The sequence below is a fragment of the Crotalus tigris genome, unplaced genomic scaffold (assembly GCF_016545835.1).
Source record: "Crotalus tigris isolate CLP2741 ecotype Arizona unplaced genomic scaffold, ASM1654583v1 scf7180000017690.20705106771:4171800, whole genome shotgun sequence".
NCBI lineage: Eukaryota > Metazoa > Chordata > Lepidosauria > Squamata > Viperidae > Crotalus > Crotalus tigris.
In genome coordinates this window covers 1,580,950-1,595,800 of record NW_024096569.1, presented here as the reverse complement: position 1 = coordinate 1,595,800, position 14,851 = coordinate 1,580,950, and the positions used below count along the sequence as shown (strand labels likewise).

Genomic DNA, 14,851 nt, shown 5'->3' with positions numbered 1-14,851 from the left:
CTCCCAGAATTCCTCAGCCAGCGTTGAGGGAACTATGACCCTTTTATGACTTGCGGACTTCAACTCCTAGAATTTCTCAGCCAGCGTGAGGAACTAGGACCCTTTTATGACTTGTGGACTTCAACTCCCAGAATTCCTCAGCCAATGTGAGGGAATATGACCCTTTAATGACTTGTGGACTTCAACTCCCAGAATTCCTCAGCCAACATGAGGGAAGTAGGACCCTTTGATGACTTGTGGACTTCAACTCCCAGAATTCCTCAGCCAGCATGCCTGGTTGCGGAATATTGGGAGTTGAAGTCCACAAGTCATCAAAGGGCCAGGTTTGAAGACCCGTTTGTGAACTTCAACTCCCAGAATTCCTCAGCCAGGCAGGCTGGCTGATGAATTCTGGGAGTTGAAGTCCACAAGTCATAAAAGGGTCATAATTCCCTCACACTGGCTGAGGAATTCTGGGAGTTGAAGTCCACAAGTCGCGACCCACAGGTTGTGAACTGCTGGTTTAGGGTCTCCTGCTTGAGCATGGGAGTAGACTAGAAGACCTCTGAGGTCCCTTCCAGCTCTGTTATTCTGTGAAGTTTGGAATCCCAAATGTCCTACAAGTTGGACTTTGTGGACCATAAGTGGACCCTGCTCTGGGTTAACAGCCCAGTCCTGTCTGACTGGCAAGCCAGCATATCATTGGCTGAGTCATTCCTGAGATATGGTTCCCTGGTCAAGTTGAGGCTTCCATTCATCCATGGAGCTTCCACAATTCTTAGTCTTGGTCAAGTCGAGGCTTCATTCATCCATGGAGCTTCCACAATTCTTAGTCTTGGTCAAGTCGAGGCTTCATTCATCCATGGAGCTTCCACAATTCTTAGTCTTGGTCAAGTCGAGGCTTCATTCATCCATGGAGCTTCCACAATTCTTAGTCTTGGTCAAGTCGAGGCTTCATTCATCCATGGAGCTTCCATAATTCTTAGTCTTGGTCAAGTCGAGGCTTCCATTCAGCCATGGAGCTTCCATAATTCTTAGTCTTGGTCAAGTCGAGGCTTCCATTCATCCATGGAGCTTCCTCAATTCTTAAGTCTGTCTTCCTAAGCTCGATTTCTCTCTGATTTTTCAAGGCTCTTCAAGAAAGCGCCTGGCCAGCTTCCTCTGAACTCAATTTAGTTGCATCGAGGTGGCTTCCGCACCCAGACTGAAGACTTTCTGATCCTTCTTCCCCTCTCTTCTCGGTCGTTCTTCAAACTCTGTAACGGAGTTGACCAACTTCTTTTTCTTCTCGGTTCCACCTTCTTCCTTCCCCGTCCTTCCTTCCTTCCTTCTTCTTCTTCTTCCTCTTCTTCTCCTCTCACAGAACCACGCGCATTATACTCACTGTTTTTGACCTCTTCACCTCACTACGGTTCCACGTCTCCACCACTGTTGGGCAAGGAGGGTGGGGAGGATTAAGAATCCTTTACTGGAGATGGGGCAGAGGGCATACAGGTAATGTAAAGACACACAAAGCTAACGCACCCCCCCCCCCGTGTGGTCGGAAAGCTTCGCCGGGGCCCTTTGGGAAAAGGAGGTGACGGTCGTCGCGATGACGACCGTGGATCTATGGATCGGTCTCAGAGGCCACCCTGAGATGGTCCAGGAGGATGTGTCCCCACACCCAACTGACCAAGTGTTGAAGGATCTGCTGGAAAGAGGATCTCTAAGGGAGATGGCGATCAAGGCTCCCTCTTGGCCCCAAACTGTGGGTCGATCTGGATCCAGAAGGGGCACTAAGTCAGGACCCCCCTCCCATGGTCTAGCGTCGGCTTCGGAAAAGAAGCAATGGAGAACAGAGAGACAGACAGAGAGAGGAAGAGGGAGAGAGAGAGAGAGAGAGAGAGGGAGAGAAAAAAAGAGGGAGAGAAAGAGGGAGAGAGAGAAAGAGGGAGAAAAAGGGAGAGACAGGGAGAGAGAGAAAAAGAGAGAGAGAGAGAGAGAGGGAGAGACAGGGAGAGAGAGAAAAGAGGGAGAGAAAGAAAGAGAAAGAGAGAGAGAGAAAGAGAGAGAAAGAGAAAAAGAGAGGGAGAGGGAGAAAGAGGGAGAGAGAAAGAGAGAGAAAAAGAGAGAGACAGGGAGAGAGAAAAAAGGGAGAGAGAGAGAGGGAGAGAAAGAGTGAGAAGGAGAGAGAGAGGCAGAGAAAGAGAGAGTGAGAAAGAGAGAGAGGGAGAGAGGAAGAGGGGAAGAGGGAGAGGGAGAAAGAGGGAGAGAAAGAGAGGGAGAGAGAAAGAGAGAGAGAGAGAAAGAGAGACAAGGAGAGAGAGAAAAAAAGGAGAGAGGAAGAGAAAGAGTGAGAAAGAGAGAGAGGCAGAGAGAAAGAGAGGGAGAGAGAAAAAGAAAAAGAGAGAGAGAGAGGGAGAGGGAAAGAAAGAGGGAGAGAAAGAGAGGGAGAGAGAAAAAGAGGGAGAGAAAAAAAGAGAGAGAGAGAAAGGGAGAGAAAGAAAGAGAGAGGCAGAGAAAGAGAGAGAGAGAGGAAGAAAGAGAGAGAGGGAGAAAGAGAAGGAGACAGAAAGAGAGAAAGAGAGAGAGGGAGAGGGAAAGAAAGGGAGAGAAAGAGAGGGAGAGAGAGAAAAAAGGGAGAGAGAGAGAAAGGGAGAGAAAGAAAGTGAGAGAGAGGCAGAGAAAGAGAGAGAGAGGGAGAAAGAGAGAGTGAGAAAGAGGGGGGGGGAGAGAGAGAAAGAGAGGAAGAGAGAGAGAGAGAGAGAGCCGCAACGCATTAAATCTGCAGCCACCACCACCACCACCACCACCACCGCAGTGGCGGCAGAGACACCCTCGGGCCCACCCGGCGGACTCTTACGTCGCATTCGTTGCAGTAGTAGGCCGGCTCATCCTTCACCCGCCCCTGGTAGGCGATCTTCTTCCCGGATCGGACGAGGCTTTCCCGCTGGACCTGGCCGTGCTTGATGGACTGCATCAGGCAGTATCTAAATAAAAGAGAGGAAAGTCAGCCCCAACACACACACACATACACACACACACACACACACACACACACACACACCACCGCCAGGAGGATGCTCCTGGGCGCCGTACAGGCAGTCCTCGCGTCACGACCGTCCGTTCGACGGTACGACGGCACTGGAAGAAAAAGCGATTTGAGCCCGGTCCTCCCACTTACAACCCTCGCAGTACAGGTAAGTCCTCGACTTACGACGGTCCCTTTACTGACCGTTCCAAGTTACAGCGGCGCTGAAAAAATAGGGTTTTAGGACCCGTTTTGTCACACTGAACGACCGTCACGTCATCTCCCACGGTCACGTGCTCAAAATTCGGAGGCTTGTCAACGGGTTCGTTATTTACGACGGTCGCAGAGTCCCAGCAAGTTCACACGATCCTCCCCCCCCCCATTTGTGACCCTCTGATCAGCCAAGTCTAGGGGGAAATCCGGATTCGTTGAACGACGGTGTCGCTAACTGAACCGCTGCCGTGCTCGACTTATCAACTGTGGCGGGAGAAGTGGTAAAAACGGGACAAAACTCCAACGTAACGCATTTCTCACTGAGCCGCAGAAATTCGGGGTGCGATCATGGCCGTAAGGCGAGGACCACCCGTCCTAGGACAGGGAAGGCCGGTTTTGGCCCACACCAGGCGCGGTCAAGAGTAAAACCCACTCACTTGATCATCTTGTACAAGTCGGAGTCGCTGATCTTCACCGTGCGGGCGACGTTCCAGGAGACGTGGATCATGGGCACGATGGACTTGACGTTCTTCACCTCATTCCACTCGTAGCGCTCGAGCGCCAGCTGGTACTGGTACGCTGGGGAGAACAAAGGTCGGTTGGCAGGTCCACAAATCCACGGCAAATTCCAGGTCTCCGGAATTAGTGGACGCGGAAAGCCCACCTTGCGTTTTTGTTGAAAGATTGGCGCCCGATTGTAGGCGCCACACTTTTTTTTAAAGGGAAGATTCAGATAAATTAAATTTAAATGGAAGTGCTATACACTTGGGAAATACTGCTCTTGGGTTGGCCCAAGCAAGGAGGGAGGGGTCTGCAGGGGTCTTAAAACTTGGCCCTTTGCTGACTTCTGGATTTCAACTCCCAGAATTCCTCAGCCAGCGTGAGGGAACTAGGACCCTTTGATGACTTGTGGGCTTCAACTCCCAGAATTCCTCAGCCACCGTGAGGGAACTAGGACCCTTTGATGACTGGTGGACGTCAACTCCCAGAAGTCCTCAGCCAGCGTGAGGGAACTATGATCCTTTGATGACTTGTGGACGTCAACTCCCAGAAGTCCTCAGGGTGCCTGGCTGAGGAATTCTGGGAGTTGACGTTCACAAGTCATCAAAGGGCCAAGTTGGAAGACCCCTGTCCCAGCGAGTAGGATCCACACAGGTTGGGTTGAAGCTACAAGAAATGAGGTTCTCTCCGGAGGAACCTCCTGAACGTACGATCAATTGGACAAACTGTCTCACAACGGGCCGAGTTCTCCTTCATTGAGAAGGTCACCAAGTTCCAACCAAGGCAGTATCGCCCTCTGTCAAGAACGTCCTACTGAAATGGATCCAGTCTTGAGGAGCACTTGATCTTCTAAAGCCCCCTAAGGTGCACCGGGCACTCTTCTGATTTGGAAGGTGAGACATGGTCAATTTCAAAGGCCAGTCTTGAGGAGCACGTGACCTTCTAAAGCCCCCTGAGATGCACCAGGCATTCTTTCAGCTTGGAAGGGGGGACACGGTCAATTTCAAAAGCCAGTATGGCCAAAGCTCCTATCCTCAAAAGCTAGCAGGTCAACCACCTCCTTTGGGAGTCCACTCCAGGCAGGACAACAGACCTCCTTCTCCAGCCCCTCCCTCGTCCTACCTGTCAGGGGACCGACGTTCCAAGCGATGTTATTGCACCATCCCGTGGCCTGGACCCAGTGTACGGTCCCGGCGTTGATCCACACCAGGTCTCCCGGACGCTGGATGAAGCGGTAGACGGGGATGTTGGATTGGTAGAGGTCTTCTAAGATAGGCCACCAGGACCCGGTCAGATAATCTACCCCGTGCCTGCAAAGAAAGTCAGGTTGAGACCGTTGGGCAGTCAGGGATCTCCTCCCCGTCAGAAGAAGCTCTTGACGCAACACCACGGAGCTTGCGCACGACCTCCTTTGAGATGGTTCCTCTCCCCTCGCTGCTCCTCAGAAGGTTCCCTCTACCACCTTCTTCCTTCTCTCTCTGGCCCAGCTCTCCGTGATCCTAAGTCTGAGGAGATCCCTCCAGGTATCGCCCCAAAGCCCTACCTGTCACAGAAGGCGCTGATGTTCTGCCAGTAATGTTCGTGGACGGCAAACCACTCGCAGTCCCCGGGTCCAATGTTGATGTTCACGGAGCAGAAGTTATTGTTCTCCTGGTGACCTGCAAAGGAGCCACAGAGTTAGCAGCTCGGCGTGGGGAGGTCTCCTGGTCTCCATCCCCCCCAGCGGGGTCTCTTCAAGACACAGGAAGTTTCCTGGAAGCCCCCCCGCGGAAGGACTGGCGGGTCACGTGACAGCAGAATCCAGAAGCTCCAGGTTTCTAATCCTGGGGGGGGGGGGGCGCGTCTCCAAATTTGGCCACTTTGAAGACTTGTGGACTTCGACTCCCAGAATTCCTCAGCCAGCTGAGGAATTCTGGGAGCTGAAGTACACAAGTCTGAACAGTGGCCCAGTTTGGAGAGCCCTGGCCTGGCCCTTAGCCACCAGCCTGGATGCCCAGTTTTTGCCCCAGGTTATCCCAGAGATGCTTTTTCAGGAGGCAACTGAATAATAGTAGTAGTAGTAGTAGTAGTAGTAGTAGTAGTAGTAATATAATAATAATAATAATAATAATAATAATAATAATAATAATAATAATAATAATAAAGTTGGAGGTCATCTAGTCCAACCCCCTGCTCAGGCAGGAAACCCTGTACCATTTCAGACAGATAATCATAATCATAAAGTTGGAAGGGACCTTAGAGGTCATCTAGTCCAACCCCCTGCTCAGGCAGGAAACCCTGTACCATTTCAGACAGATAATCATAATCATAAAGTTGGAAGGGACCTTAGAGGTCATCTAGTCCAACCTCCTGCTCAGGCAGGAAACCCTGTACCATTTCAGACAGATAATCATAATCATAAAGTTGGAAGGGACCTTGGAGGTCATCTAGTCCAACCCCCTGCTCAGGCAGGAAACCCTATACCATTTTGGACAAATGGCTGTCCAGTCTCTTCTTAAAAGCTTCCAGTGTTGCAGCATTCACAACTTCTGGAGGCAGAGGGTTCCACTGGTCCCTATTGCCCATCCTCCTGTTCCTAGTGCCCATCATCCTGTTCCCAAAGCAGCCAACCAGCGGCTTCAGTGGAGCCTCCAAGCAAGACAAAAGTTGGCAGCTTTTCCCTCCCTCCCTCCCTCCACAGCTGACGTTCAAAGGTAGAATATGCTCAGATATGGAGGTTCCACCGCAATGTGCTCTGGCCAAGCAGAGAAGGGGGGGGGGTCTCACCTGGGGTACGGCTGCCGGGGACCTTCATGTAGAGTTGCACCGTGTTCATGCCCAGGATGGTGTGGCCCACGTGACTCAACATGTTCCCCGTCGACGTGACACGCATGAAGGCGGGCAGTTTCAGCAACTCCTGAAGCTGCGGTTTCCACCTGGGCCATGTCAGAGAAACAAACGGGTCACCCAAGGTCCGGGGGGCCTGGGAGGCCAACTAGTCTGACCCTTTAGAGGTGGGTCCTCGAAGTTACAGCCATAAGGGAGCCTGCCCCCAACAGCAGTATAAGGTAGTCCTCAACTTACGGCCACAATTGACCCCAAAATTCCCGTCATTGAGACATCGGCTAAGTGAGTTGTGCCCCGTTTTTACGACCTTTCTCACCACAGCTGTTAAGTGAAGCCCTGCAGTTATACTAGTAACATGGTTGTTAAGTGAATCTGACTTAGAAGGCCAGAAGGTCGCAGGGAGATGCTGCGACGGTCGTAAATACGAGTCAGTTGCCAAGCAGTCCGGTCGTAAGTAGAGGACTATTTGTACTACTGCAGGCAGGGCTAGGCCAGGGGTAGGCAACCTTGGCTCTTTTATGACTTGCGGACTTCAACTCCCAGAATTCCTCAGCCAGTGTGAGGGAACTATGATGACTCATGGACTTCAACTCCCAGAATTCCTCAGCCAGTGTGAGGGAACTATGATGACTCATGGACTTCAACTCCCAGAATTCCTCAGCCAGCATGAGGGAACTATGACCCTTAGATGACTTGTGGACTTCAACTCCCAGAATTCCTGAGCCAGCGTGAGGGAACTATGGCTCCCTTGATGACTCGTGGACTTCAACTCCCAGAATTCCTCAGCCAGCGTGAGGGAACTAGGACCCTTTTACGACTTGGGGACTTCAACTCCCAGAATTCCTCACCCACTGTGAGGGAACTGGGACCCTTTGATGACTTGCGGACTTCAACTCCCAGAATTCCTCAGCCAGGCGTGAGGGAACTAGGACCCTTTTATGACTTGGGGACTTCAACTCCCAGCGTTCCTCAGCCAGCGTGAGGGAACTATGACCCTTTTATGACGTGGCTAGGCATTCTGGGAAAAATCAGTGCCCCTGCTAGCCAGGACCTAGGAGAACTGGCACAGCTGGCTCAGGAATTCTGGGAATTGAAGTCCACAGTTGCCCCTTTCTGCCCTTTCAAGTCTTTTCAATGGCTATGATGGCTTCTGGCCACCAGGAGGCAACCTACCCCCCCAGGAGCCCCTTCTTCCTGAAATTCTCATACACCACCACCAGGGGGCAACAGAGAGACACAATAGTGCTTTGCCATAGGATTGAGGGGGGGGGGAAATGGCCTTGCTGCAGTTCCACGAGTGCCCACCGGGGGTGGTGGTGGCGCAAAAGGCTGGGATGAAGCAGCCCAGCCAACGGAGGCCGCTCTAGGAAACAAGCCCTTTTGCATGCAGTGACAGGTCTGAACCCGAAGGGGGCAGCCCAAACAAGCAGATCTTAGGCCAAAAAATAATAATAAAAATAAATTGCTGCCAGTTGCAAAGAGCAACCAACCCACGCAGGGAGTGGAAATTGGGGACGGGGGGGGGTGAAGAGAGGGGAGGGGGGAAAACTATCACTCCGGGGGGAGGGTGCATGATTCCCCCCCCCTCCCACGATGATCCTCACCGCTTGGCGTCCGAGAGGTCAATGTTGGTTCCAAACTTGATTATTTGGTGGGGCTTTTGATCCGGGTTGCTGCGGGGCGAGAACAAGAAACGGAAAAGTGACGACGGGAAAACGGAAAAATCGGCCGGACCAGATGGAGGAAGCATTAAGGTCCCAATTCTTCCTCCCCCATGCCCCCCACCCAGCAGAGAAGACAATGTGACACACACACACACAAACACACACAGAGCATCCTGTGCTTCTCCAGGTCCTCCATTTGTCAGCCAGCAAAACCCTCCCTCGCTCTTATTCAAACTCATGTCCGGCTTCTAGCAAAAAAAACTCCCAAATCCAAAGAATACAAGGCTGTCCTGGACTTACGACCAGGGGACTTCAAACTTGGCCCTTTGGTGAGTTGTGGACTCCCAGAATTCCTCAGCCAGCGTGAGGGAACTGGGACCATTTGATGACTTCTGGACTTCAACTCCCAGAATTCCTCAGCCAGCGTGAGGGAACTAGGGCCCTTTGATGACTTGTGGACTTCAACTCCCAGAATTCCTCAGCCAGCGTGAGGGAACTGGGACCGTTTTATGACTTGTGGACTTCAACTCCCAGAATTCCTCAGCCAGCGTGAGGGAACTGGGACCCTTTTATGACTTGTGGACTTCAACTCCCAGAATTCCTCAGCCAGTGTGCCTGGCTGAGGAATTCTGGGAGTTGAAGTCCAAAAGCAGGGGTCTTCAAACTTGGCCCTTTGATGACTTGTGGACTTCAACTCCCAGAATTCCTCAGCCATTGTGCCTTTGGGCACTGATGATGCTACCTAGCTGGGTCATGAAACGTCTGCAAGAAATCAACCCAGCTCTCAGAGCACCAAGGACCCCACAGTCCTCCTCCTCCTCCTCGCCACAAACTCCACTCCCTTCCAGCATTGACGATGTTACCTAGTTGGGTCATGAAACGTCTGCAAGGAAACAACCAAGCTCAGCGAGCACGAAGAATTCCTCATTTTCAACCTGCAAATATTCTCCTTTCGTGTCCAAAACAAAGGTCACCCGCCGAGCAGGCGGAGGCAGGAGTACTCTACCTGGGCGGCGTTTCTGTGGTGCTGTCCGGTTCCTCGGCCTCCTCGTCGTCGGTCTCTTTGTCCTCCTGCGTGAACAGAGAGAGGAGTCACGACGGAGACCTCCCACCCTTGAATTTAAACAAGGCCGTTCGGCGTGCGGCCCTTATGGGGCGTCAGGAATCCCGCCCGGTCCGGGGTGACGGGATGGACGGACCAAGCTTGGCGATCTCACCTGAAGCGACTCTTGGAACGAGGCCGCTTGGTACTGGGCGTACTTGGCGATTGTGGTGTGCGACCGGCTGCTCTCGCACGGCCAGACCTGCTTGGTGCCCGAGAGGTCCCAGTTCTCGTCCGACGGCTGCTGGACTTGCGTGCGGACCTCCACGGCGTGCTCGCCGCTCGCCTCCACCAGAGTCTTCGTGCTGAACAGCCCCAAATCTGCGGGCGGAGTGGAGACAGTATAGCACGCAGGTCAGACTGCCGGCCCGCGGGCCGGATGCATCACGACGAAACCGCGCCCACCCTATTGCCAGCAATGGGGAAAAAGTCGCGATACGTCGCACGACGTCACAAGATTGTCGTGCCTGCAGTAAAGCGATGGGACGCTGGAGAGCCTCAATCTACACCCACGCCCCCAACTGTAATAATAATAATAATAATAATAATAGTAAAGTTGGAAGGGACCTTGGAGGTCATCTAGTCCAACCCCCTGCTCGGGCAGGAAACCCTACACCATTTCGGACAAATGGCTGTCCAGTCTCTTCTTAAAAACTTCCAGTGTTGGAGCATTTACTGCTTCTGGAGGCAGGCTGTTCCACTGATTAATTGTTCTCACTGTCAAGAAGTTTCTCCTTAGTTCTAGGTTTCTTCTCTCCTTGATTAGTTTCCACCCGTTGCTTCTTGTCCTGCCTTCAGGTGCTTTGGAAAATAGCTTAATTCCCTCTTCTTTATGGCAGCCCCTGAGATATTGAAATACTGCTATCATGTCCCCCCTTGTCCTTCTCTTCGTTAAACTAGACATACCCAATTCTAGCAACCGTTCCTTATACGTTTTAGCCTCCAGTCCCCTAATCATCTTTGTTGCTCTTCTCTGTACTCTTTCTAGAGTCTCAACATCTTTTTTACATCGTGGTGACCAAACTGGATGCAGTATTCCAAGTGTGGCCTTACCAAGGCATTGAAGAGTGGTATTAATACTTCGCGTGATCTTGATTCTATCCCTCTGTTAATGCAGCCTAGCACTGTGTTGGCCTTTTTGGCAGCTGCCGCACACGGCTGGCTCATATTTAACTGATTGTCTACTAGGACTCCGAGGTCCCTCTCACAGTTACTACTGTGGGAAAGATCGGTTTGTGAGTTGGCCTGCTCGGCTCTCCAACACTCAGCCCTCGTTCCATCCGCCCCGCTTGGAAAGGTGAGCGTCTACAATCAAGATCAGCTTACTCTCCCCCCATATCGACTTCCTAAGGAACTACAAAGATCCTCGGCCATTCTTCAAATCTGGGGAGCGGGGGAAAATGATCTTTTCCTTATTGGGAAGTCTGAAGATCTGACTTTCTTTGCTTTGTACTTTATTGATTTAGCCAAATGTGGTTAGAGGCACAAGAAATTTGTCTCTGGGACAGAAGCACTCAGAAGCACTTGCAAAACGACAGAACATAACAATAGTAATAGTAATAATAGCGAGAAGGAGAAGGAGGAGGAGGAGGAGGAGGGGGAGGAGAAGAAGAAAGAGGAGAAGAGGAAGAAGAAGACGAGGAGGAGGAGGAGGAGAAGAAGGAGAAGGAGGAGGAGGAGGGAGAAGGAGAAGGAGAAGAAGAGGAAGAGGAGGAAGAAGAAGGAAATGGAGAAGAGAAGGAGGAGGAGGAGAAGAAAAAGGAGGAAGAGGAAGAAGAGGAGGAGGAAGAAGCAAAAGCAGAAGAACTGGAGGAGGAGGAGGAGGAGAAGAAGAAGAAAAAGAAGAAGGAGAGAAGGAGAAGGAGGAGGAAGAGAAGGAGAAGGAGAAGAAGAGGAAGAAGAAGGAGTAAGAGGAGGAGGAGGAGAAGAAGGAGGAAGAGGAAGAGGAGGAGGAGGAGAAAGAAGAAGAAGAAGAAGAAGAAGAAGAAGAAGAAGAAGAAGAAGAAGAAGAAGAAGAAGAAGAAGAAGAAGAAGAAGAAGAAGAAGAAGAAGAAGAAGAAGAAGAAGAAGAAGAAGAAGAAGAAGAAGAAGAAGGTGGTTAACCAGATGGTCTACTATTTCTTCAGCTTCCGCCTACACAAAGTAGTTCTCCCAGACTGACTACAAGCAGCGGCATGACAAAGTAGTAACAATAGTGCACAGGAAGATCTGCAAGACATACTATTTGCCTGCAAGCAAGAACTGGTAGGGCCGTAAAACAGAGAAAGCCATTAAAAAAAACGAAGCTAAATTACTCTGGGACTGTAGAATTCAGACACACAGGCCCCTGCCCCACAACAATCCAGACTTAACAACTGTGGATAAGAAAGACAAAAAAAAAAAGTCTGGATAGTAGACACGCAGCAGGAACCTGGAGACAGCAGAAGAGAAGGGAAAGAATCGGAGAAGATAACAAAACACAAAAACCTGCAAACAGAACAACTGTGGCCAAAGGAAGCCTAGGTAGTTCCAACAGTCACAGATGCCTTGGATGCCATCCCAAAACATCTGGAGCACTGCTGGAACGTTATCAGCATTGACAAATTCGCCATCAGTCAATTGCAAAAGGCAGCTTTACTCGGAGCAGCTGACATCCTGCGGTGGTGCCTGCCACACCAACAAACACCCACATCTGCCTATCCCAGGTGAGACGGACCAAAACGCCAGATCCAGTCTGAACATCTGGAATATGATGTCACAAACAACAACTGGACTGTCTTGTTTTTCCTTTGAAGGCGTTTCGCTTCTCCTCCAAGAAGCTTCTTCAGCTTTGACTGGATGGTGGGGGAATGGAAGGATCTATACTCCTTGCAGACAGCTGGTCATTTGCCTTCTTTTAGAGGGTCGTTGAGGCTGCTTGGAGGTTTATCTGTGTCATCGGGGTCACCTGAGTGCTGCAAATGGGCGTGGAGCCTCCTTTCAACAGTTCCAAGAAGGCTTCACACCCATTTGCACCGCTCTGATGACCCTGAGGACACAGACAAACCTCCAGGTGGCCTCAACGACTCTCTAAAAATGCAAATGACTAGCTGTCTGTCTGCAAGGAGTATAAATCCTTCCACTCCCCACCATACAGTCAGAGCTGAAGAAGCTTCTGGGATGAGAAGTGAAACGTCTTCAAAGAAAAACAGGAAAGTCCAGTGGCCTCTTGAAAAAGTACCTTTGGGACAACTGAGGACACGGAAAAACCTCCAAGTGGCCTCAACGACTCTCTAAAAGAAGGCAAATGACCAGCTTTCTGCAAGGAGTATAAATCCTTCCATTCTCCACCATCCAGTCAAAGCTGAAGAAGCTTCCTGGATGAGAAGCGAAATGTCTTCAAAGAAAAGCAAGGAAGTCCTGGAAAAAAAAACCACTTTTGGGACAAAGCTCCAAGTGGCCTCAACAACTCTCTTAAAAATGCAAATGACCAGCTGTCTATAAGGTGTATAAATCCTTCCATTCTCCACCATCCAGTCAGCTAAAAAAGCTTCCTGGATGAGAAGCAAAATGTCTTCAAAGAAAAGCAAGGAAGTCCTGAAAAAAAGCATCTTTGGGACAAAGCTCCAAGTGGCCTCAACGACTCTCTAAAAGAAGGCAAATGACCAGCTGTCTATAAGGAGTATAAATCCTTCCATTCTCCATCATCCAGTCAGCTGAAAAAGCTTCCTGGATGAGAAACAAAATGTCTTCAAAGAAAAGCAAGGAAGTCCTGAAAAAAACACCTTTGGAACAAAACTCCAGGTGGCCTCAACGACTCTCCAAAAAAATGCAAATGACCAGCTGTCTATAAGGAGTAGTCCAGTGGCCTCGTTAAAAAAAGCACCTTTGGGACAACCAGGATCTGGTTGACGAAGTATAACCTCCACGGGCAAACCATAACAGTCATACTCACTGAGTCGAAGAGATCCAGCCAGACCCCGGATGACGGTGATGGGGTTCTTGGGATCCGTGCAGAATTGGAGCAACACAGGGGAGAACGCGTCCCGTTTGCTCTCCAACTGAAGAGAAAGGAGATCGTCAGAGGACCTCCCTCCAGGCCGGTCTGGATCCCCCACCCACCCTCTTGCACAAAGCACCCACCAATCTAAAAAAAAAAAAGTCAATTCCGAGAATTCCTCGGCCTGCAAGGCATTCCGGGAGTCGAAGTCCACCCTTTTTAAAGTCGCCAAAAATTGAGGGGCGCTGACCTAGCCTCGTTCCTTGGATCGGCCTGGGGCAAAATCGCTCAGCATCCTACCGTCCGTCCTCCCAATCTCCAGACTCCACGATTCTTTCATTTTGGGAGGGGGGGAGCCATTCTGTATACCCCCCTCCCAAGAACGAAGGACCGTGAAAAGGAGACCCATAATTCCCAGCCAGAACCCAGGCCATGGAGTAGCCGGCGATGGTCAGCGTCATCTTCCTAGTCCGGTTTTCGCCCCCTCCCTCCCTACTGGACTGCCTTCCTTCCTCTCTGCCCTTCGGAGCTCTGGAACGTCGGTGAAGTTAACCGCTTCAGCCATGAGGGCTCGAAATGTGGCAGTGGTTTTGATCCGTCCCTAAAAAAAGCTAACGCCGGTAGGCCTGGCTTGCGTACTAGAGCAAGCGTGGTGTGCAAACACCACAGAGCCCTGATTTTTTTTTACACACAAACCCCCTCAAGATCCGACATGGGCAGCCCCCTCCCCACTTGCGGCCCTCTCCGGGTACCCCAAAACCGGACACTCACGTAGATGCTCGGCGTTGGGGGGCTGAGCTTATCCCGGGGGAGTTTTTCGTCCACGTTGATCTGAGGTTTGACCGACTGGCTTTGGGACAGGTAGGACTCCTTAAATTTTCCTTTCACCTTGGCGTGCCTAGCGAGAAGGGGGAAAGTGGGGGAAGACGTCAGCCCGGGAAAAGCGGCAAAAAATTGACCCCCTGGGTTCAGGCGGTCCTCGGCTTACGGACGCAATTGGGCCCTCCGTTTCTGTTGCTAAGTGAGATGTTTTGCTCAGCGGGTTTTGCCCCGTTCCAGGACCTTCCTTCTCTCCATTATTTTGAAGTGAATCGTCACCAGTCGGTAAGCGAGTCACCCGGCTTGCCCGCTGACGGTTCTGGGTCGAGAGGTCGCAAAAGGGGATCCCGTGATGGTCATTAAGCCCCCTTCATGTCAGTGTCTCCTCACATTTTCAGCTGCACAGAGTCGCGCCGAAACAAGACGGACAGCAAAACAATTTAATAATAAAGAAATAAGAGTCCCTGCGGATTTTACTCGACTACTCCTTGCCAACGCTGGAGGATCATGCTCGTTTTCCGAAAACATTTCTGCGGTCACATGGCCGAAACGACATCCTGAGTGCCGTCACCTTCCTGTCAAAGTGGTAGCTATTTATCTACACACCTTTGTATGCTTTCAAGCTTTTGGGTGGGCAGGAGCTGAGGTGAGGACGGGAGTTCACTCTGTCGTCAGAAGCTCGGGACTCAAACCTGGACTGCTGGTTTTCCAGCTAACAAGCCCAGCGACTTAACCGCTGAGTCACCGCGTCACCCCAATAATAAATAAACGATTCTCGT

At 51.1% G+C, this 14,851-nt stretch overlaps 1 protein-coding gene across 9 annotated transcripts in view; it reads right to left on the bottom strand.

Moving 5' to 3' along the window:
* The window catches only part of KDM6B (lysine demethylase 6B), a 90,419-nt gene that overhangs the window by 4,070 nt on the left and 71,498 nt on the right, over positions 1-14,851 (bottom strand). For 8 of the 9 annotated variants that reach the window (XM_039337954.1, XM_039337961.1, XM_039337960.1 and 5 more), the window contains 10 exons: positions 14,025-14,151; positions 13,209-13,314; positions 9,411-9,616; positions 9,200-9,264; positions 8,134-8,202; positions 6,470-6,618; positions 5,247-5,361; positions 4,826-5,013; positions 3,640-3,781; positions 2,822-2,948 (listed from right to left, as the gene is read on the bottom strand). In XM_039337954.1, coding sequence (XP_039193888.1) covers positions 2,822-2,948; positions 3,640-3,781; positions 4,826-5,013; positions 5,247-5,361; positions 6,470-6,618; positions 8,134-8,202; positions 9,200-9,264; positions 9,411-9,616; positions 13,209-13,314; positions 14,025-14,151 — 1,294 coding nt within the window. Of the gene's footprint in view, positions 1-899; positions 1,408-2,821; positions 2,949-3,639; positions 3,782-4,825; positions 5,014-5,246; positions 5,362-6,469; positions 6,619-8,133; positions 8,203-9,199; positions 9,265-9,410; positions 9,617-13,208; positions 13,315-14,024; positions 14,152-14,851 lie in introns of those variants that run through there. The other variant, XM_039337962.1, reaches the window with a different exon arrangement.